Source organism: Mustela lutreola, chromosome 3 (assembly GCF_030435805.1).
Source record: "Mustela lutreola isolate mMusLut2 chromosome 3, mMusLut2.pri, whole genome shotgun sequence".
Lineage (NCBI taxonomy): Eukaryota > Metazoa > Chordata > Mammalia > Carnivora > Mustelidae > Mustela > Mustela lutreola.
Window position 1 is genome coordinate 16,866,951 of NC_081292.1, and position 24,675 is coordinate 16,891,625.

Consider the following 24,675-nt stretch of genomic DNA (forward strand, 5'->3'; position numbering starts at 1 on the left):
CCAGACTAGTCTCGGAGAGGCGGGGCTTTTTTTTGACAGTGGGCGGGGATTCGGAGGAAGGGGCGGGGCTCGGGTGGACTGCCACCAAGAGATGGGGCTTAGGATGACAAGGGGCGTTTCTTGCGATCCCGTGGTGACATTAGCAAGGCGGAGCGCCCAGAGGGCAGGGCCACAAATGACAGAAGGTGGGGATTGATCTGAGTATAGAAGAGCCTGCTCTTGGAGCTACCTCCCGCAATGGGCGGGGCCGCTTCCAGACCTGGGGAAGGCGGGGCTTCTGCTGACAGAGGGCGGAGCTAACGCGGGGCGGGGCGGGGCTTCTGTTGACAGAGGGGCGGGGCGGCTCCCTACCTCGTCGCGGGCCAATCCAGAGGGTAGAGGCCCGGGTCGAACCCCAAGGGAGCAGCGGGGTCCGGGAGTGGAGAGCCTGGCGCGGAGCGGGGTGGGGGCGCGCGGACGGCGCGCGCGCGGGAGGGCCCCGCCTCGGCCGGCTCCTTCCCTCCCTCCCCGCCCCCGGTCGGCCGCTGGGGAGCGCGCCTCGCCTCGCACCCCCACCCCCGACCCTCCACGCTCCGCGGGCCCCGCCGAGCTGCCGAGGCCGTGTGCCGGCCCGCCGAGCGGTTCCGGGTGTAGGGTTCACAGGTCAGAGTTGACTCCCTGAAAAGTGCAGCCGGTTTGAAATGCAAGATGGCGGCGGCGGGGCGCTGAGAGGCGCGGCGGCCCCTGCAGGTAGCGGCGCGAGCCGGCTCCGGGACGAGTGGGCCGGGACGCCCGGGGACTGCGGGGGGGAGCCGGCAGCGCTGAGCCCGCGAGCGGCGCGGCGGCCGGACCAGGCTAGTGGCCGGCGGGCCGGCCGGAGGAGGGCGGCCCCAGGGCAGAGACCCCGGGGACTTAGCGCGCCGGCGGCGGCGGCGGCGGCGGCGGGGTGGCGAGGCGGCGGGACCGAGGGGGAGGGACCCGGCCTGGCTGCACCGGGGAGTCGCCACCGAAGGAGGGCCCCAGAGGGTCCTTCGCGCTTTCGGGGTGTCTGCGGCGGTGGAAAGAACTGGGGGTGGACTCCGTGAGGGAAAAATCTCAGCCCCCGTCCTTAGGAAGAGCACTGAGCAACTTGGGACTGTTGAGAGGAGTGAAGACGGGGCCTCCGGCGGTTGGGGGGGGGGCGCCGCAGGGACGGAGGAGCCCCCGATGCTGAGGGTCCTGGAGGAGGTCGGAAGGCCTGCCCTGAGGGGTGCGTGGCCTCGTGGGGACTGCCTCCCGGACGGGAAGGGGACATCCTCCTGCTAGAGCTGAACGCATTGGCATTGGGGTTGGAGCCCCGGGAAACCTTCCGGCGGGGGGGAGGGGGCTGTACCCCTCTGCAGAGCAGGCTCAGCACCCACTTCGGGGCCAGGCCGTTCCCCCACTTCGGGGCAAGACTCCGAATGGAGTCCTTACGAACTGTATTGCGTTTTGAGGAAGACTGGGACTTAGAAGTTAATTAAAGAGAATGGAAACGTTGTCCGTCCCTTCCAGAAGGGAGACAAGGGAGGCCGACCGGGGGGACTCCTCCGAGCCGTGGGGCCTAACGGGAGCCCCGTCCTACTCGTGGCGGGGATGGAGGGCTGGGAAGGAGGTGTGACGGCCCAGGGAGCGGGCTCTCCCGGCAGCGAGGAAGCGCCCTGGCGGATGCCCTTTCCCTGTGGATTTACACCAAAGTTCTAGGTAAAGGGACTTGAAATTCTTTGTTTCGTGCATCTGCCTCCACCTCTCCCCTCTGTAGGTAACAGTGAGGAAAGAGCAAAACCTCAGAGAAAGAAAAGGTTCCGCTTGATATCCTTAGTTTAGATTAACGGAGCAAGCAGCAAGCTCTGGCCGGGCTTCAATGAGAGACTCAGGGCAGGGGAAGTAGGAAGCGGAAAGAGGGGGGATCGAGAAGGAATCCAGGGGAGCGATGGGGCAGAGTGGGAATTCCACAGCGCTCCTCTGTCATCACTCCCCATAGGAAAAGCATGAGAAGGAGCTAATCTTTCTGGAGGGAAATGGAAAAAGAAAGAAAGAAAGAAAGAAAGAAAAGAAAAAGCTGATAATTCGTGATGGGACTAGGTTGGGATTCCACGTAACTTGAAAAAGCAATTGCCTTGGAGATTAAGAGGATAACAGAAAAGGGGGGGGGGGGATGACAGGACTGGGAGATACAGGGTTCCCAGGGAGGAAGCAGCAGCTTGCCTTCCAGGAAGAGTGCCTGTTTGTGGGTTTGCAGTGTATGTGTGTACCCCCCTACCTAAGCGCACCTTGAGAGTCGTTGGTATTGGTCATTGTATCTCAGTCTTTGTCTGAAAGCTTTAACTTGTGCTTTATGGTGTTCCATGAATTATCTTTGTTTCTGAAAAATTATTCTGGAAAATTATTCCATCAGTGAGGATGAACGGGAATTGGTTTTAACAGGGATATAGATTTTTAAAAATTTTCTTAAGTAAGAATTCTGACTCCTGATTTCAAGCTAAAGAAATGTGGGTGCTGCCAAAGCCAGTAATACTAACAAGATGTAAAAGGGCCCTCATGAATATTTTTTCCTCTTAATCCGTCTCTCCTTACTCTAAGCCTTTTAGGGCAAAGCTGCCTAATCTTCATGCAAAATAAAATGTAAATTCTTGGGTTGTTTCAATATAGAAATGATAGCATTTCCCTTAGTGAATCTTTTTGTAGAAGTACCTCTTCAAATGCTTCATTTAATGATCAGGATTAAAATGAGAAAAAAAAAGTAAGTAAGACTTGGGTACCTGATGACAGCTATGATTCATACAGATTTCTTGAACCATTCTAGTATTTTTTTAAAAGAGCTCTCATGTCTTTCATGGAAATGTCTTCTCAAACACATTTCAAGTATAAACTAGTTGAGGGCCGCGCATTTGGAGTATTATTATACATATGAGCTATTCTTTGGTTTCCCCAAAGTGCATGTAGCTCTAGTTCTGTATTCAATTCTGAACAGATTAGGCTGGATGAACCAGAGTGGCACTGATGCCAGATGGTTTGAAAATATGCTAAGGCTGAAAACATAAATGTGCTTGTGCTGTGCTTGTACTCATTAATAGTAGATGTCTTTTGCTTATAGCGAGCTTATTATTTCACTGGATTGGGAAGACAGCTCGTGAATGATGTAGCAATTATTTCACCTCTGGTGATACTTGTGAGGTTTGTTTGTTTGTTTGCTTTTTTCATTAAATCTGAATAAAGTTTTACAGTTATTTTATTAGGGAGCTTAATAGCATAGGTGAGGTGGTTCATGTTGGAGATATTCTCCCTTTTGTATTATATTTTACATTAAGACTGAAAGGTGATGTTATCATGCATTTATATTTTCTTTCTTATAATGCTAATTGGGCACAGAAATCGGTTATTTGGAACTTAATTTGCTGTAAATCATGGCTTTATATTTAAATGAAAATACTATTAAAATCACTAAAATGATTATAAATGTAGCTAAGCAAATAACCTTTTTATGTACATTGCATCATTGTGGATTTGGGCTCAAGAGACTCTACTTATTTAAATATTAGCAGTGTTAAAACTCCAGTGCCTAACCTAGGTTTTAATCTAATATCATATTCATTAATTTAGGGAGGTGTTTGGAAATATCTATTGTACTGTAGCCATTGTAACACATTCACTTTACTTCTAAATTTCTTCTAACTTAAAATCCTTCTAAATCATCCTATGTAATCTCAAAAGTAATTTAAATTACATTTAATTGAGGGGGGGATAAACCGTGATGCTATCCTTTGAATAATAGCCAATGTTTCTGTAATATTACTGATCTTATATTATTATATCCTTGTTGCTCTGATATATTTGTGGTTGTGAGTAACCAAATTTGAATGGCTGAAGCTGCTGATTTAGATTACTGATCAGGATATACATTTGAGTTTACATGTTGGAGATCTGTATTCCATAGAGTTAATTTTTACAGTAAATATTTATGTAAATGTTTCTATAGTTGCCAGGCTTTGACCTTAAAGGACACTTAATCTTTGCAGTTTATACAATCAGTATTCTGTGATGTACTCAAGAGGTAGTAAGATGGTCCTTTATACCTTTGATCTAAATAAAAATATGATATGCTTTGGAAAAGGAGTTTTTATGAGTAGGTTGAGAATGAGATTCAAGACAGTCAACATTTTTTTACCTTTTTTTTTTTTTTAAGTAGACTTTCTTAAGTGTGGAGCCCAACACAGGGCTTAAAGTCACAAGCCTGAGATCAAGACCTGAGCCCAAACCAAGAGCCTGTCTCACTTAACCAACTGAGCCACCCAGGCACCCAATGTGTCAAAATTTTTATGCAGGATTTTGTTTTCAGTTTTTAGATTTCGATTTTTAAAAAATAGTATTTCTCAAAGCCTATCTGAAAAAATCAAGAATTAGTTTACATATACATATTATTTTAAATAAAAGAATTTTGTTTTTGCTGAATTTTAGTGATTTCATATTTCCCATAGAATTTCTGACTCCTTTTTCCCCCTTCCTGAAGGTCTTTCTTTGTCTTTTTTGGGCTATTATGAGGAATGAAAGGAGATAGAAAGATTTTGATTTTTTTAAAAGATTTTATTTATTTATTTGACAGAGAGAGAGAGAGAGATCACAAGTAGGCAGAGAGGCAGACAGAGAGAGGGGTGGGGGAAGGAGGCTCTCCACTGAGAAGAGAGCCCGATGTGGGGTTGGATCCCAGGACCCCGAGATCATGATCCGAGCCAAAGACAGAGGCTTAACCCACTGAACCACCCAGATGCCCCAGATTTTGATATTTCTAAGTACTTCTTTCATAACTGTGTTTTTCTTCTATGCTAAGTCTGTTCCTTTTTACCTTCAAATATTGTCAAAAAGAAGCTTGTTTAAAACTTTGCTGGGCAGGGGCGCCTGGGTTCCTCAGTCAGTTAAGTGTCTGCCTTTTGCTCAAGGTCTGCCTGTGGCTCAAGACGTGAGCCCCACATCAGGCTCCCTGCTCAGCGGGGAGCCTGTTTCTCCCTCTCCCAATCTCCCTGCTTGTGTTCCTTCTCTCACTGTTTCTCTCTGTCAAGTAAATGAATAAAATCTTTTAAAAAAAGAAAAAAGAAAGAAAACTTTGCTGGGCATGGACTGTATTTGAAGGTGAGGGCATGGTGAGAAGAGAGCAGTGTCTCTTCATGACTACAAGAAGATGATTTACGTCAGAACTTCATTAGTACTATGAAACACCTTTTCAGATGTGTCGTACATTAATGATTCTCCTTGAAGCTAAGGTCAGAGGAAGTATGTGTATATTGGGGTGGTGGGTATAAATTATGATTGATTAATGTCTACCTGTTAAAGCCAACTTGTTCTAGTGTTTCTTAATATATTCAAAGGTATGAAATGGAAAATAAAATTGATTGATTGTTGCCCAGAGCTTTAAAATATTTTTTTTTGTACAAAGTTTATGTGAAGACTTCCTTCATTGTATAACTTAAATACCTTAAATAAAAGTCAGGGAAATCTAACAGTGGGCTTACTAGTGCCAGAAAATATTCCAGACACTTTACATGAGTTAGTTTAAACACATCATAGTAGAGCCCCATTTTAGATGAGGGGGTGATGACATAGACAGGGCAAGTCACTTGTCAAAGACCACAGAGCTAGTAAGTGACAGATAGGAGATTTGAATCCCTGCAGTCTGGTTCCAAAACCCAAGCTCTTCATCTTTATTTACAGTCCATCTTCTGCCAAAACAACTCATCTGTTTTATTATGCAATGTATATAGCTGAGATGAGTTCTTTAATTTTTGAAGTTCATTCTAATCTTAAAATTTAAAAAGATACTTTCAGTTAGGGAGAAGTATTTTAAAATAATGCCAGTATCCAGAGCTGAAATAACATCAGGCAAGTATGCTTTCCATCCAGAAGTAGCAAGGAGCTCATTTGTTGCTCCTCTAGTTGCCTTGTGCCCTTCCTTATCTCAGCCGCTCTTCTCAAGAGACTCTCGTTCGGTAAAACATCTTGCAATTACCGTGTGATTCAAGAATGGATTCAAATAGGTTACCAATTTCCTATAGTATTAATAATTCATTTTGGAAAATAACTTCCCCTCCTTGGCAGCTGTTTCTTATCTTCTCTTCTAGTCCACATCCTGTAGATGGATAGCAAAGGAGTTTCCAAACAAGGAGATACCAGGAAATGAAACTGTAGAATCCCAGGCTGCACATCACAGGATGCTCCACTGAGCCTACTGGGAAAATGCTCTTTTCCTTTTCATGAAAATACTGTAGCCATTCAGCCCAAGCTTTAACTTAACCTAGAAGTATTTTACTAAAGGCTTGGGGTATTTACATTATTTCTTAAGAGCCTCTTCATGAACGTGTGTATAATAACAGGCAGAATCACAGGATAAGGTATTTGGAAGAAATCATCTTCCTTAATATTTATTCATTTTGTTTACAGTTTTAGTGCTTAAAGAACAACAGCTAAAATGCTTCAACCCTTCAAAAGCACTACTTACTGTTATTTACTAAGAGAAGCAATCATAGATTTCATTAAGTTTTCCTGATTGGTTTAAGTACTCTGAATAATATGCCACATTTTTGGACATGTATCTCAATTTTTGCAGAATGATTTTCGTTTGTTTGTACAATCTCTGCTTCTCAAAACACCAATTGAAATGCCATTTGGTAGTAGCCTTCTTGCAAAAATGAAATAAACATAGGTCATTCTATTAGATACAACATGTTTTGGGGTAGAGTACCACCAGTTTCTTTAAGTTGTATTGGCTTGTTGCCAGCATTAATAATCTACTCCATTCCAATTAATGCATTGTAAACTAGGATACAAACATCAATGAGTTTATGTATAAACATAAGGAACATATATTTCCTCCCACCTCTTAGTTTAACTAAGTTGTCTTTCATAACTTTTGTGTACTTAATATTTACAATTCCCAATTTCTTTATCTCAACTTGTATACTAGAGCCTGCATATATTCACATTTTGATAATTTTTATTGAAAATAATACAATAGTGAAAATAGGATTTGGTTGTTTTATATAATATAAATAGAATTTTTTAGAGTTTTAAATTTTGTGTTTTTTATTAATATTGAGTCTGGCATTTAAATAATTCTTTTATAATTTTATGAGGAAATTACTTTTTTTTTCAAAATTACTTTACTTTTAAAAAGCTAAGGCATAAACTTTAAAGTCCTAAGACTGAATTATATCCAGAATATTCAAGTGATTTTTTTTTTTTTTTTGTAGGATATGGCAGATAGGTACTTCAGACCTGTTGGTAATGATGGCCTGAGCTAAACACCTTATTTGAAGGGACACCCTCCATGTCAAAGAACAGAATGCTGAAGAAGCTATGGCAAGTATGTGTTTCATAGGATATGGTAAAACTCAGATTCTGAATATGCTCACTTTAGATCCCATGGTACTATAATTGGCTAACGTCTTAAAAGCTTTCCTTAAAAAAGCAGCACTTAGTCTTGATGCTTTGTTAAGAAATATACTTTTAAACTTTAAAGATATAGGTGTATTGGCTGCTTTAATGTCAAAGAAAACAGCATCACAATTCATGATAAATCTGTGGGTATACTAATAATTGATTTTTCAATTAATATTTGCTGAACTACACTGTGTGTCAGGCACTGTACTGGTGGTGTGGTGACAGTGGTAAATAAGACAAATGAAGGTCAGGAAGGCAGAGAACTTTTGTGGGGTAATTGATCTAGAAACTTTACCTTTTTTTTTTTTCCACCTGTATCCAGAAAAATTCTTTAAGACTTAAAAGAACAATTCCTGAAAATATATTTCCAAAATATAGTCTACTAATAATAGTTAATTATAATTCCAAAAATTAGGATATTGATGATTAAGTACTTTGTTTTAGGTTAAGCATATGATTTTATATTTTAGTTAACGGACATAAATCGGCTTTTATAAGAAGCTTTAGATCACATGCTGTAGTGTTGAAATAGTTACACTTTAGTCCAATTGTTATTTTATTTCTTGTTATTTATCTGTTTGTCAGAGAGAGAGAGGGAGAGAGCACAAGCATCAGGAGCAGCAGGCAGAGCAGGCAGAACAGACAGAGGGAGAAGCAGACTTCCCGGTGAGCCAGGAGCCCAATGTGGGAATTGATCCCAGGACCCTGAGATCATGACCTGAGCCAAAGGCAGACGCTTAACCGACTGAGCCACCCAGGCATCCCTGGTCCAGTTGTTATTTTAGTTAATTCCAGAACATACTAGGAAAGATTTTTTTTAAAAAGGTTTATTTTTGTATTTTTGAGAGAGAAAGAAAGAACTCTCTCTCATGCATGTGCACACACAAGTGGCAAGGGGTGGGTGCAAGGGGAAAGAATCTTCAAGCAGACTCCCCGCTGAGTGTGGAGCCCAACCCGGGGCTTGATCCCACCACTCTGAGATCATGACCTGAGCTGAAACCAACAGCTGGACACTTAATGGACTGAGCTACCAAGGAGCCCTGCTATTAATATATATAGCTATTAAGGTGGTTCAACTTTCATTTTTTAAAAAATTGTTAGATTCCTTAAAGCTGGCATAATTATCTTTCAAAGTATTTTTTAGTAATTGAATGATTATATCTTGAGTGAAACATGTAACAGTTATTTTATAAATAGGGACGGTAACAAACAGATAAATGATTTTTCAGCCTCTTAATGATAATCTCACTTGTAATCAAGCATAGTGTTCTCGTGTAAGACTGTCTGTCTTACACGAAAGATTTAACGTACCTCTTTGAGAAAAGTAGAGGAAAACTATTTCCAGCAAAAAATTACTTTGGGGTAATACTGCAAACTTTAATAACAAAGATAGGAGATTTCATTATAGTACTTATTTATGTATCACTCTCAGTATTTACATACATACTCACATGCCAGCAGAAGGCAGAAAAACAGGATGTTAGTGTTGTAGAGACACTTCAAAAAGACATTTCACTCCTCAAATCTGGGGTCAGTGCTTATCAGTAGTATTAAGGTTGGCTTTCTCAGGTGGAAAAAAACAGGTAGAGGATAGAATTTCTACACCCTTAAGCCTTAGTTTAGCAAAAGGATCTTCTGAAATTCAATGATTTTTGGCCACAGTTTCTTCGATGCTTTCATTTTTATCACATTTACTCCTGTCTATATACACCTTCATACTCAACTTTTGATTGTCTTGAGATCATTTTGTCAGTTTTCTTGAGATTTATATCTTAGCTAATGGTTCTAGGCTACCATAATTCTTAAAAACATTTGCTGTGGGTACAAATTTAGGTTGTTACATTTCTCATTTAATTTTCTAAGGAACTTGACCATTGTTTCTAAGTATGTTTACATTTTGGCTTTGAAAATGGCCTGAAAATGGCCTTTTTTAATTAAAGAAAGCATCTTCTTAGACACTTTTTTCTTTTTTTTTTCTTTCTTTTTTTTTTTTTAAAGATTTTATTTATTCATTTGACAGAGAGAGATCATAGTAGACAGAGAGGCAGGCAGAGAGAGAGAGGGAAGCAGGCTCCCTGCTGAGCAGAGAGCCCGATGCGGGACTCGATCCCTGAGATCATGACCTGAGCCGAAGGCAGCGGCTTAATCCACTGAGCCACCCAGGCGCCCCACTTTTTTCTTTAACATGGTGAATATTCTTTATTTTAATTTGACCCTGTTATTCTTTATTTCTATTATTATTTCATGCATTCGGTGATTTTGGTGGATTTGTAACTTTTAGTTTGAATACAAACATATAAAAATAAGTATTTTCAGGTTAAGCAGAACTCTGACTCAGAGAATAAGAAGTGAAACTATATAGAATACAGAGTTCTAAGAATTCTCAGTTTAGGTATGAATACATATGCCAAAGGATTCTCAGTTTATGTTTTAGCTACCCTGAGAACAGTTTTTAGCTGGTACCATCTCAAAACTAACATAATCCTTAAAAATTATAGTTCATATTTGACTAAGAATCAGTATGAAAGTTGTTTTTATTCACATAAAGTCTTACCAATATAATATGCTTTTGTGGCTAATGAGGCAAAGTGTTGTCTGTTAAGCATTTAATTTGAAGTATAAGACAGCCAAAGAAACAGAGGCATAGAAATTCAGTATAGCTATGGCTCTACTTAACTATAAAAAATTTTAGACTTTTTTGTAGCCCTAAGCACAGAATTTGAAACAATGTACTATTATAGTATATTACATTGAGAATTTATTTTTTAATCTCTTTGAAAATGTAGAACACCATTAAAGTATAGTTTTCTCCAGGAACAGAAAAATAATGATTCTAAGTTGAGATTTGCGTTTGCTGTTTTTATAGGAACAATTTTATCCTGAATTTCACTGCAGGACTAATTCTGTGAATGAATTTATCTCCCTTATTTCATTGTTAAACGGTCCACAAATTTAAACATATACTACTCATACATAAAGCTGATTTGTTACAACAGAATTATAGATGTTGGTAAATATTTGTTGCATATTCATTGCTATATTTTAATAAATAGAATGTTCTATAAATAAAGATGTTTTAATATTCTAATGACTAAGGTAATTTTATTAGTAAGGGTTTTACCATTGGAAGTAATCCACCATAAAGTAAACACAGTTGTTCTTTATAACTCCTCTATAAATGAGTGTTTAATGAAGTAAAATATTATAATACACAATTTTAAAGGGTTTCTTTTTCCTGCAAGTATTAATGAGGCCTTGATAGGCTATGTGTTGGGCACTGGGGATCTATAGTAGAGAGCTAAATAGACATTCTTTCACGTAAGAACTGCTGTTAGAATTGTACCCAATTTTTATATTGTGATAAAATGAATTTTGCTTTCATGAAATACTTTTCTGTAGGGAAACTTTGTTGTAATTATTTTGATGAATTAAGAATCATGGATTGTTTAAGGGGTATCCTACCTTCAGGAGAAGAGCCAAGATGCAGAGAGAACTATGGAAATTGGCTCGACCTAGATCCATACACTGCAGAGTCTGAGGACTCTTGAGGGTTCGTAGAACTAGTTTGACTTCTCAGACCATGGAGCAGCTCCCAAAAATGTGTGGAATACACTTGAATGTTTTACATACTCAGGGATTTCTGCTTCCCTTGAAAAAAACCTTTATGTAGCACATGTTTTTGCCTTAAAAATAGAAAGTAAATATTGTTTCCAGCTCCAAATGACCATCAGAATATTCTAGTCTATTTGCAATTTTAAGGCCTTGAAATTATTTGTTTGTTGTATTTTATAATAAAGCAATATTATAATAATATTAAAGAAAATTTGTAAATAGCACTCAAAAATTTCACCCATAATCTCATGTGAAAATTTCATTTCTTTATATTCTCATCTAGTTTTTTTCCATATGCCTACATATTTTCCCATAGTTATTTTATAATTAATATGTAGATTTTGTTCTGATTTTTTAAATTTAACAGTAAATGAATAAATATTTTTTCATATTCCGACATTTGATCTTAGCCAAAAGACTGATGGGCTATTTTTTCATATTCTTTAATTACTCTTGATTACTATTTTTTAATGATCATATAGCAGTTAGTTGATCAGGTTGGATTGTTTTGTTTTGTTTTGTTTCCATTTTTCTACCAAAAAGTTAACTGAAATAGCTTTCAAATATAATTATATTTACAGTGCTGGATGCATTTAGAGCATAATTTTTTTATCTTTTTTTTTTTTTTAAAGACTTTATTTGACATAGAGTGAGCTAGAGAGACACAGAGCAAGCACAAGCAGGGGGAGCAGCAGTCCCCAGGACTCTGGGATCATGACCCAAGCCAAAGGCAGACGCTTAAGAGGCTGAGCCACTCAAGTGCCCCCATAACTTTTTATCTTATTGGCCATCTTCACTTTGTGTTTTAATTGCAAAACAACCTAGCTAGTTAACTAGTCAGTTGTGCAATTGAACTCTACCCCCTTTTTACAGGTAAGTAGTTCCAGGTTCCCCAAATTTTAAGCTTTTGATTTTGAGCTCTGTTTTTAGTTGACCTTCAAGTAGAGGATGAGATGCCTGTCAGCTAATAGCGATTTCTGTATGGCAATTTTCCTATCTCAGCCCCATTGCACTTTAATGATAAAAGGAGATAGATTGGACCTACACCAAAGACATTCTTATTCTTTTTACCCTTTCTGCTTTTTCGTTCAATTTGTGTGCCTTGTCAGCTGATTAAGTTGAGAGAGAGAGAGAGACAATAATACTAGATAAGTGGTATTTCTTCATCTCCCAAAAGAATTTTTCAGAGACAAGAAAATAACACTAATTAGGCATCACAGTGTGTGAAGCATTTTTATTTGATCAGCCTCTGAGGTGGATAGCACCCTTCTTATTTTCTCCAGGGCAACTGATTCTGCTTCCTTTCTAGAAACCTCCTGCAGTGTGCTTGCAGAGTTCCTGATGCTTCCTCTCATAGCATTGATCACAGCTATTTTAAGTGATTGTTTACTGCCTGTTTTTCTTGTTCAGCTGCCAGTACCTGACAGATCTGAGGCAATCTGTTGCAGTCATAGCCTTACAGTAGTGCCTAACACAGTGCTGGCCCATGGTCGACAGTCAACAAATAGTTGTGTGAATTTATTGAATTGAAGAATGCCGGTTTTATAGGTGAGAAAATTGAGGCCAATACTGAGTAACTTTTATAGTCACTGGACCACTGAGTGACAGAGGAGACTCCAGAAACTATGGTTTGATCCTATATCACAGTGCCTCTGTGAATGTGTTCCTCTGGGCCTGGGTTTCTTCTGCCAGAAAAACGGGTTATTTGTACTGAGTTCCCCGCTTCCCCCCAGATCATGAATTTATATAATCAGGACCCTGAAGATGCTTTTATTTGTGCTTTGGTCTGTTTTTGAACTATATACATTATAGTAGAACTGAACCACTGGCTAAAACCTTGAGGTTCTTTTGGGAATTCTCAGTCTCCCTTTAGAAATATGTTAGACAGTACAGTGACTCTGGTTTTGTTATGTAAATGTAAACAGTTTCAGGAGTAAAGTGGACAGTGTTTTTTTTGTGTATTTGAGTGTAGGAGTCACCTGAGCTTGAGGCTGTGTTTTAATACCAAGATAATCAGATTTGAGTCTTTTGCATTATTGAAGACTTATTTTTAAAAAGTTTCATTTAAGTAGCTTGTTTTAAGTTTATATTGCCAAAACCAGTGCTTCCAAAGGAGAACACACAATGGTGCATATATATCATTAGATTGTAAAATAACCTATGAATATTTTGTAATTTTTATGACTTTAGCAAAAAATATTTAAGCTTTTAAAATTTGTTTATATCTGCGTAAGTTCTTATGAACTGACCTTTCTGAGCTAGTAAGCTATAAGGAAGAGAAATAAAAATAATAATTTAGCAAATTCCTATTTTTAAGCAAGACAAAATGAAAAATAAACAGTTTAACATAAGACCTAGCGAGCCAAAATAATAAAGGGATCTTAGCTCCTCAAGTTTCTCTTCTGTATCTCTTATTAGTCCTGGCTACTCTGTTCTACCCCGGGTGTCCAAGCCCTGCCTTCTACAGTGAAACAACCTGAAGGACACATTAAATTCAGTTTAGGTTAGCTTTCAAATTTCATGTCTCAGTAGTGATAAACTGAGAAGGATTTTTGGTGACACGGATACGTTGTCTTGAAAGTAGTTTTTAAGGCACAGGCTTTCAGACACATCTCAGAACCCTTCAAAGGTAGAAGCAGGGTTTGTCGGATCCATGGGGTGGGATCAGGAAGTAGTTTAGCCTCTCTCCTTCTCCAGCCAGACAGCTGTTCTTTTCTCTGTTTTGCCCCAAGGCTTCTCATAGAGTTTTGTTTGAAGAAGGGGCTCTGCTGCTTACCACAAAAAGTTTTGAAAACCATCACTAAGGAAAGGTAGTTTCAGGAAAAAAAAGAAAAACCTTCTACCTTTGATTCTAATTATAGTATACTCCCAATTAAATATAATCTGAGATTCTAGGAGAATAACAGTTATAAAATAGCTTACTCCCCTGCCTTTCAACAATTCTCCTTCACTGCCAAAAATGTGGGTGCTGCTTATTTGTTACTCTTCCTTACTTCAAGCTATTTGAGGAATTCCCTGTTTCTAATGACAAAGAAATGATCAAACAGCTGCACTAGCACTTGAACAAAATAGTTAAAATCCTACTGAATTGAATGGGAGAGATGGCATTAGCTTCATGTAAAATACGCAGTTAAAAAATAGTTTTAAATATCAGTGATTTCTTCATATCCCCTTAGTTTTAAATAGTTTTAAGTATCAGTTTTAAATATCAGTAATTTCTTCATATCCCCTTAGAAATCAAAGGCTTTTTCCAGGGTGGGGGGGGGGGAGTGGGGAATGACACCTTCGAGAATAGGGATTCTTTGAAAATTGGATGCTCTTATTACTAATCTGATGCGTTTTGCTTTATAATATGGGAAATCGGGGAATGGGGGACATTTAGGCTAACTTCCCATCTGTCGCTTGGATCCATCAAATGGATATATAGTATATATTTAAGTAATCCCAGTGAGGAGGATCTTGCCCCTTTCAAAGGCAGCGCACTCTCTCTTTGGACAGTTCTGTTTCTTAAAAATGTTTCTCCTTTTCCTAAAGTCAGTACATCTCATACAGACTGGGTTTTGCTTTATAATATTTGAAGTAAACTTTTTCTCCTCAGTTCAGCTAGGACAAGGATTATACAAATAAATGAAAATAGTTCTAATTTGTGATAGAGAATAAACCACTTAACTCATTTAATTCATTTTCCTTTGGTTTAGACTTCAGAAGCACAATACCTTTCGCTGGTGCAGCGTAAGTGTTTGGGTGCAAAATTATTAAAATGTGTGTATATGAGCATAATTCACTTTTTCTTGATAAGTCACAGTCATTCTTGTGAATTTCAGCTATTGTTCTCTATTGTGATGCTCTCAGGGCTTATTGAGTTTCTTCCCTTTATTTCAGTTTTTTAATGTAAATAGTTAATGTGTATGGTAATATTAGTTTCAGGGGTAGAATGTAGTGATTCATCACTTAAATACAACACCCAGTGCTCATCACAACAAGTGCCCTCTTTAATCCCCATCACCCATTCCAGCCCATGTGCCCCACACCTCCTTCGATCAACCTTCAATATTGTTAAGAGTTCTTATGTTTTGGGGACACCTGGGTGGCCCAGTGGGTTAAAGCCTCTGCCTTTGGCTCAGGTTACAGTCCCAGGGTTCTGGGATCGAGCCCTGCATTGGGCTCGAGAGCCTGCTTACCCCTTCTTTCTCTGCCTACTTGTGATCTCTGTCAAATAAATAGATAACATCTTAAAAATTTAAAAAAAGAGTTCTTGTGGTTTGCTTCCCTCTCTTTTCCCCCCCATCCCCTGTGTTCATCTGTTTTGTTTCTTGAATTCCATATATGAATGAAATCATATGGTATTTATCTTTCTCTGACTGACATATTTCGCTTAGCATAATAGCTCTAGCTCCATCCACATTGTTGCAGATGGCAAGATTTCATTCTCTTTGACAGCTGAGTAATATTCCATTGTATATATATACCACATCTTCTTTATTCATTCATCAGCTGATGGACATTTGGGCTCTTTCATAATTTGGCAGGTCATGTTGAGTTTCATAGGACTGTTTTCCTATTCATTCTAGTTCAAGTTAATAAATATTTAGTGAGTTCCTTATTCTAGGCTTTTTGTATGCAGAGGGGATACAGAAATGAATGAGAAGTCAGCCAAGATAGTTGAGCTAGAAGAGCATTAGACTGAAGATACAAAGGTCCTTGGAAGAATGAGATTCACCTATAGTAAGGAGACCAGGAGTATGGATAGGCTGTGGGACAGAAATGTAATACTCCTCTGGCACAATACGGTAAGTACTAGACTAAAAGATGAACTGAGGAGGAGGAGGTTGGATCCAAGTTAAAGGGAGGAGGTGATCTATAGGGCAAACAAAGATCATCATAGTGCATGCCCAAACAAAGCTCCTGGCACAGGGAACAGCCTCGTTGTGTGCCCCTGGAACAACAACTGGGTCTGCTGTGCCTAAAGCATAAGAAAAAAGAGTCAGGAGAAAGATGGCAGGAAGTTGAGGTTGAGGGCGGGTATGAAAAGAACTGCTTGTGGCTCGAGGAGTTTGGGCTTCATTCTTCCAGTACCGGGGAAACTTTAAGTCAGGAGACTCTTAGGATTAGATATATCTTCTAAATCCTGGTAACACCATGAAAAATGATTAAGAATAATGTTTCTAAAACTTCAATCATTCATATCCATCTTTGCTGCTCCTGTCGTACTTGGCTATGCTACTGGAATGATAAAACAGACCAGTAGGAGGAAGAGGGCATATACACTTAATAGCCATAGTCTCTGAGTACCTGTGTCTGCCTTTTATAGGTTTGAGTTTCCTCCCTTGTTATCACATTATCATTTCAGAATGATAATAGTGTGCTTGCCAAAGCCGACCCTTCTCCCACTTCCCTGTCAATATAGGGCTGGCTGAAAATCCAAGTAAGCTGGCCTGGGGGCTGACTGTAGTACAGTACGTGACCTTCAGTGATTTGGCTTGGAGACATGTATTTTGCTCCTAGAGGACTTTTTTTCTGGTTCTGGTCTTATTCTAGATCTTTATAACAGAGCTATCCAACAACTTCAGGTAAGTGCAATATAACTGAAGTTTGTTTACAAGATCAAAATCATGTATTAAAAAGATTTTAAATTTTATTTTAATATAGGTGTTTGGAGTTGGGCTTCAAAAATTTCAGCAGTTCAACAGTATCTTATCTGCCAAGAATAAGCTCTTTACTTGATTGCACCATGAAAAAGCTGCTAATGAAACTTGTTGAACACAAAAATGGACTTGAAGAACCAAAAGCCATTGTTTTCAAATGAAGAATACTGAACAGTTTTAAGCCTCAGTGCTTTTTAATCACCGCTGAGATCTTCCTCATAACATCAGAATGGCAAGCAGGCGAAAATCCACAACCCCCTGCATGGTCCTTGCAAGTGAACAGGATCCAGACCTCGAGTTGATATCAGACGTGGATGAAGGTCCTCCTGTACTGACACCTGTAGAAAACACCAGAGCAGAGAGCGTCTCAAGTGATGAAGTTCATGAATCTGTGGACTCTGACAATCAGCAAAATAAAAAAGTTGAAGGTGGCTATGAATGTAAATATTGTACTTTTCAAACCCCAGATCTAAATATGTTTACTTTCCATGTGGATTCTGAACATCCCAACGTCGTGCTAAATTCATCCTATGTCTGTGTTGAATGCAATTTTCTTACCAAAAGGTATGATGCACTTTCTGAGCATAATCTGAAACATCACCCAGGAGAAGAGAATTTTAAGTTGACTATGGTGAAACGAAATAACCAGACAATCTTTGAGCAGACAATAAATGATCTGACTTTTGATGGTAGCTTTGTTAAAGAGGAGAATTCAGAGCAAGCTGAACCTGCAGAAGCTGCATCTTCAGGAATCTCTATCAGTAAAACTCCGATCATGAAAATGATGAAAAATAAAGTGGAGAACAAACGGATTACAGTTCACCACAACTCAGCTGAGGATGTTCCCGAAGACAAAGAGAATGAAATCAAACCAGACCGTGAAGAAACTGTGGAAAACCCAAGTTCTTCGGCTTCTGAATCCAACACAAGTACTTCCATTGTCAACAGAATACATCCGACTACTGCCAGCACGCTCGTGACCCCCGCAGCAGTTCTCCCTGGCTTAGCTCAGGTGATAACCGCTGTATCAGCTCAGCAGAATTCCAGTTTGATTCCCAAAGTCTTAATCCCTGTTAATAGCATTCCCACCTACAATGCTGCATTGGATAACAACCCCCTTTTGCTCAACACCTACAACAAATTCCCTTACCCAACAATGTCAGAAATTACTGTTCTTTCTGCTCAAGCAAAATACACAGAGGAACAGATCAAGATCTGGTTTTCAGCCCAACGCCTAAAACATGGTGTCAGCTGGACTCCCGAGGAGGTAGAGGAGGCCAGAAGAAAACAGTTCAATGGAACAGTACACACTGTACCTCAGACCATAACTGTTATTCCTACACACATTTCCACAGGGAGTAATGGTTTACCATCCATTTTACAGACATGCCAAATAGTTGGTCAGCCAGGGCTGGTCCTTACACAAGTAGCTGGAGCCAACACCTTGCCCGTAACAGCACCTATAGCCTTGACCGTGGCAGGGGTTCCAAGTCAAACAAATGTACAAAAAAGTCAGGCGCCTACTGCTCAGCCGAATGCAGAGACAAAGCCAGCCACAGCAGCCATTCCACCCTCTCCGCTCATCAAACATGAAACTGCAGCAGCAAACCCTGATTCCTTTGGCATTCGGGCCAAAAAGACTAAAGAGCAACTGGCCGAATTAAAAGTCAGCTACCTTAAAAACCAGTTTCCCCACGATTCAGAAATCATCAGACTTATGAAAATCACAGGCCTGACTAAAGGAGAGATTAAAAAATGGTTTAGTGACACTAGGTACAACCAGAGAAATTCAAAGAGTAATCAGTGCTTACATCTCAACAACGACTCCTCCACCACTATTCTTATAGACTCCAGCGATGAAACCACGGAGTCCCCCACTGTGGTTACTTCACAGCCGAAACAGTCCTGGAATCCTTTTCCCGACTTCACTCCCCAGAAGTTTAAAGAGAAGACCACAGAACAGCTTCGTGCCCTTCAGGCGAGTTTTCTCAACAGCTCCGTACTCACCGATGAAGAATTAAATAGGTTAAGAGCGCAAACCAAACTTACCAGAAGGGAAATTGATGCTTGGTTTACAGAGAAGAAGAAATCAAAAGCTTTAAAGGAAGAGAAGGTAGAAATAGATGAAAATAATGCAGGTAGTTCCAAAGAAGAAGCTGGAGAAACTTCTCCCAGAGATGACTCTGGTGCACCTAAGCCAGGGAGCACAGGCAAGATCTGTAAAAAAACACCCGAGCAGTTACATATGCTGAAGAGTGCTTTTGTCCGAACACAGTGGCCGTCACCAGAAGAATATGACAAGTTGGCTGAAGAAAGTGGGCTTGCTAGAACAGACATCGTCAGTTGGTTTGGCGACACTCGTTATGCTTGGAAAAATGGAAACCTAAAATGGTACTACTATTATCAAAGCGCCAATTCGAGTAGTATGAATGGTCTGTCCTCCCTTCGGAAAAGGGGGAGAGGGAGACCCAAAGGAAGGGGAAGAGGAAGACCACGTGGGCGGCCAAGAGGAAGCAAGAGAATGAACAACTGGGACAGGGGGCCATCACTCATAAAATTTAAAACTGGAACTGCAATACTTAAGGATTATTACCTGAAGCACAAATTTCTTAATGAGCAAGACCTTGACGAACTTGTGAACAAATCACATATGGGTTATGAGCAGGTCAGAGAGTGGTTTGCAGAAAGACAGAGGAGATCAGAGTTAGGGATAGAATTATTTGAGGAAAATGAGGAGGAAGATGAAGTTATTGATGATCAGGAAGAGGACGAAGAAGAGACAGATGATAGTGACACTTGGGAACCCCCACGACATGTGAAGCGGAAGCTTTCTAAATCAGATGACTGAAATGTAAGTTGTAAATCTGAGTGTATATTCATCAACCACATTACATTTAGAATAGTCACCTTGTATCTGACGCCTTCACTTTTGACAGTTTTCCTAAAATGGTTTTTTTCTTTTTGCTAATAAGACGACTAGGGACCTTGACTGTGACCACGAGACATGATTATTATGTGTGGTCTGATTATTATAACTATTACATTTATTATGTAGAATTTAATGCTGCTGTAATTATTTACTTTTTTTAAATAAAATGTTTTTTCACTTTGTTTTAAGGGAAGGTTACCCATTCTCATAGAAGGGAGACTGGTTGGGGGGGCGGAATTCATGGATACTAAAGGTAACTAAAATGTATTGCTTGCAACCCTCTTTCACTAAAGCTTCATTTTTTGCCTATTTAAGGAAAGAATTCAAAAACGAAAACTAAAAAGAAGGGGAAAAGTTACCGAAGGACAGACTTACCACAGGGGCGAGGATTGCTCAGTTTTAGGAAACTAGGTGAAAAATGGGTATCTTTTTTTATTCATTGTATTGCCCCCAAACTATTAGGTTTTTAACTAGAATTTTAAAAGCTTTATGTGTTAAAATTATTCAGTAATTTTTTGTTGAAAGCCAAAGGTCTGTTTTAGGTTCTGTGTAAATTCATATTTGCTTAGATGGCATCTGTTTTTGAAAACTGTGATATAAATTATTTCTGTCTTAGAGATCAAAAGGTAAATAACAGATTTGATATTAAATTAACTCAGTTGCCTAAAGTGTCTTTTCATTCTTTGATAGAAAACAAACCTGCTACCAGCAGAAACACTGTATTTGGTTAAAAATATATCTCTTGCTATAAAAGCGCAAGTAAATATGCTTTAAATCTGAAAGGTTTGGCATGTTCCTTACATTTTAATTCTTTCATAGATTGAATTAATTAAAATTCCACTCTAGCTGCAAATCAGATACCTTATTTAAAGTTAGGACTTCAATTCTTAATACTTTTGGAATTTAATAGCATAGTTCCATTTTCTCTACTCTCTGTTTTGGAGTGTCTAGAATAAAACTATACTCTATTGAGAATAACGCACTTCTTATGAAATGTTTGTCTACGTCTATCAGTAGTCCAAAAGCATTTAATTATCAAAACTATTGCGGTGTTCTCGAACAGTAAAGAAGGAAACAAAACATAGATCCTCATGATCATATGTGCATATTTACGTACTTCTGTAGCTGTTTGCATCCCTATCTATCTTCTAATTTATGCTCTGTTATTCTGCACAGTATTTCCTTAACTCCTCCATGTCTTCCTCACTGGTTTTATTTATTTTGCTAAACAATTATTTATAGAGAGCTTAATATGTACCAGGCATTTCTCTTATTGTCTAACAGTTTTCCAGGCTTCCCATGCCTTTTCCAGACTTTCTTTTCATTAACACTTTTTTTCCAAGGAGAAAAACAGATGAAACTAAAAATACACCTATTTTAGAGTAAATCTCACTGTGGGTATGGAGCGTAACAAAAGTCACAGAAAGTTAAAGTTTTGAGCAGCTTTATCCTAAAGCCCTCTGTTTCCTAATGTCAGAAATTTTCAGGACAGGCTTTCTCCTGACCCAGATGCATAAAATATTTTTAACAAGCATTTTTTTTTTTTTTATTGCTAAACACAAGAATTCTCACTCGGCCAAGATTAAATCAACAAATGTGTTGCTGTAGTGAATTGTCCCTGTGGTTGTAGTAACCTCAGCAGTGATTCTGCAGGGAGCTGCAGTCTAAAAATAACGGAAACTTTTTGGTACAGTTTTTGACTTTAAGTTTGTGTAGATAATTCTCATGTTCTATATTGATACTCTTACGGATACTATGAACAAAAAAATCATACAAAGCCACAGTTTTTAAAACATTGTGTCATATATGTTAGACATATCATGTATTTAGCCATGCCTTTTAAAATATTCAAAAGTCTGAAATTATAAAACACATTAATTAGCAACTTACTGTCTGCTTAACAAATGTTTCATCTTATAAAAGGATTCACTGTAAGTTCCCTCTTAATAGTTATTTCTTCAATTAAATATGGTTCAGTTTACCAAAAATAGGTAACCAAAACTTTTCCAAAATAGTTTTTGCAAAAAGTGAAATATATATATCTCTTTTTCACAAGCCAGACTTGTATATAAAATACAAAAGCCTTTAGATTTCAGTCTGTTTATTACAAAAACTGACAGTGAAATATATACTTCCTATGAATAACTGTTTTTATAAATTATTACATATAGGTGAAAATGTCTATATGCAGAACATATACATAGGACTTGTACACAAACCCTAGTGCTTTATGTAAGATGTATATAGCAAGTGATTTCAGTGTTAATAAGCAAATACAGAGGATGTATTTTCATGGCTAATTTGTATAAATTTTGTTTTGAAAGTGGTAAATATTAAAAATATGGTTTTCTTTAAAATTTTAGTATTTTATTATGTTTTCTTTTATAGCTGCCTAAAATGTTGGAGGAGAATCAATTCTTCAACGCAAGATGTCTGATTTACTGTGAATGGGCCCAATCTTTGATGACACTGAAAACATTTTGGGGCATACACATTCTCAAAAAATAGGATCCAATACCCAAAAGAAATGGAACTTAATGTTGTGCCAAAGTTAAACTACTGCATTTGGCGGAAGTTCTGCAATGTAAATAGAACACTAATTAAACAACTTGTAAAAATTCGAATTTTAATATAGTACATTTTTATTCTGATACGATGGAGATGTTCTGATTCTTAGACTTTCTGAGGGGGTTTAATGACCACTAGAACTTGTCCTCATATTTTGTCCAGCTTAATACTGTGTGTCTAGTGAGATGGGCCTTACTGCCGGTGTTCTTTGATATGTGATTAAGCTTATAGCTTTGAGTGACCAAACATTTTACAGAGCAAAAATTGTTAGAAACAGGAAAAAGAAGAACCTGATTTATTTCTATGTCTTATTTATCAGGCCCTGCACTAAGATTTAAATTTGTGCATGGGCTTGTACAATTTCAATGTAAGTGACAAAAAAACAGCCTATTGACACATGTTGAAATGTAAAATTTTGTGATAACAGTGGCCCTTAATGATTGGATCTTTAATTGAACACATTCATTGATACCACTATTACTCTGTAATACTCTGTCCATTTTTTTCACTAGAGGCCGAATTTGCTTTGTATTAAATTAAAGATAATCAATACTGAAGAAGGAAATGAAAATGGCATAAGAATTTGGATAGGGTGAAACTCTGAAATAAATATTTTACCAAAAATGTGAAGAAGAACCATATAGTAAATATATACTTAGTGTTTTCTTACAATCATATAGAAATCAGAAATGTTTGTACAGTTACCAGATCAGAATTTTCGAGAATTGTCTTTCAGGGAAATTCTACTTTATGTAGCAATTTCAGTGAAGAGAGGAAAAAAATTCTGAACTGATCATAATGAGTTAAAGGTTAGCTTTTGACTTATGAATCATGGGAGTGTTAACTGTTAACTCTTGCCATATCAGGAGACTGAAGGTTCATACTAACTTATAAACTTTGTAAAGACCGGTGCTGTTCATTCATGTTGAGAAGGACCCTTTTTTGTGACTATAGGATTGTTTTACAAAATGTGCTTTCTTCATAGAGAAATGTTCAGTTTAATTAACTCTGGATTTTAAAATGTTTTTCTGAATGACCGGATGTAGTGGGCTCGGCCAGTTTCTTTTGTCTAATTTAATGAATAATATTAAGCTCTTGTTTTTACCTAAATGTTTGTCAGCTAATGAAATGTTATGAAAAAGCCTTGAATATGCATGCTGCTTTCATTTTTATAAACTTTTTATTTTTTAACTATAGCTTTATTAGTAATTCCCAAATGCTGCAATTTAGCTGATTTCTTCACTCAGACAGCTGGCTTTGTGGGTGGCTTTTTCATACTACTGTTAACTTTTTTAAGAAGAAGCAATGTAAAGACTGTAACAATTTAATGCACTAAACTGTTCTTTCTTTTACACATTTAAAAACTTCTTAAAGCACTCTGTATTATAATGATTAAATTGCTTCCTTTTTTAAACCATTGCTAATGTGGTCTGAGTTTTGTTTGACAATTTTCATATTTTCAAATTTGAAATGTCAAGTATTAGAAATCAGCCTTTGAATAATACATTTATATCATGTTTCCCTTGCAATGTGTCAACTTTGTATAGCCGTAAATAAACTAGTAATAATTTTCCCCTCTGTCTCTTTTATAAACTTGGCACTTCATTCTGCTCTGATGTTTGCTAGCTTTTAAATATATTTATTTGACAGAGCAAAACTCTTCTTCTCCCAGTTGATTATGTCCTTGAATACAGAATAAAAGTTAGCAGCAATTAGTAGTTTTGAGTGATTTTTTTTCCATTTTATTAACTGAGTTAAAAAAATGTGGTAAAACACAACAAAATTTGCTACTATATCTGTTTTTAGGTGTATGATTCAATGGCATTAAATATGGTCACAATGTTGGGCAACTATCACCACTATTTCCAAAACGGTTTCATCATCCCAAACAGAAACTCCATAGCCATTAAGCAATAACTCTGCATTTCCCCTTCCCTCTCCTGCCCTGGTAACATTTAATCTACTTTCTGTTTCTATGAAGTTGCCTATTCTTGATATTGCAAGTAAGTAGAATCAAATACTACTTTTCCTTTTATACCTGACATTTATCATGTTTTCAGGATACATTCATGTTTGTTGTACTATATATCAGAACTTTTTTTTTTAAGTAGGCTTCATGCCCAGCATGGGGCTCAGCGTGGGGCCCAGTGTGGGGCTTGAACTCACAATCCTGAGATTGAGACCTGAGCCAAGATCAAGAGTTGGATGCTTAACCAACTGAGCCACCCAGGTGCCCCTGTCCCTTTTTATGGCTGAATAATATTCCAGAGTGTATCTGTGTTTTGTTTTTGTTTTTTGCTTTGTTTGAATGTAGTTGCCAAACTACACAGTGTTACAGTAGTTTCAGGTATATAGCATAATGATTAAACAACCCAATTTGTACATATTGCTTATCCTTCTGTTGATTCTTCTGTTATCCGTTCTTCTGTTTATCTATTCTGCTGTGATGGGCACTTGGGTTGTCTTTACCTTTTGGCTGGAAAAATGCTTCAG

The 24,675-nt window shown here is 38.3% G+C and overlaps 1 protein-coding gene across 6 annotated transcripts; it reads left to right on the forward strand.

The window, feature by feature from the left end:
* The first annotated feature begins 352 nt into the window (after positions 1–352).
* Positions 353–23,601, forward strand: ZHX1 (zinc fingers and homeoboxes 1). 6 transcript variants are annotated; one of them, XR_009351599.1, is made up of 5 exons: positions 353–729; positions 7,239–7,351; positions 16,690–19,536; positions 19,930–20,025; positions 22,003–23,601. XR_009351599.1 is itself a non-coding variant. In XM_059165692.1 (5 exons), the coding sequence occupies exon 4, from the start codon at positions 16,915–16,917 to the stop codon at positions 19,531–19,533; it is 2,619 nt and encodes an 872-aa protein (XP_059021675.1). In that variant the 5' UTR covers positions 354–729; positions 1,513–1,701; positions 7,239–7,351; positions 16,690–16,914; the 3' UTR covers positions 19,534–19,536; positions 22,003–23,601. The 6 variants fall into 6 exon arrangements, 5 of the variants coding, with proteins under 5 accessions (XP_059021678.1, XP_059021675.1, XP_059021674.1 ...); XM_059165692.1 differs by lacking the exon at positions 19,930–20,025 and adding an exon at positions 1,513–1,701 and having other exon boundaries at positions 354–729; XM_059165691.1 differs by lacking the exon at positions 19,930–20,025 and adding an exon at positions 3,095–3,174 and having other exon boundaries at positions 354–729.
* The last annotated feature ends 1,074 nt before the right edge of the window (positions 23,602–24,675 follow it).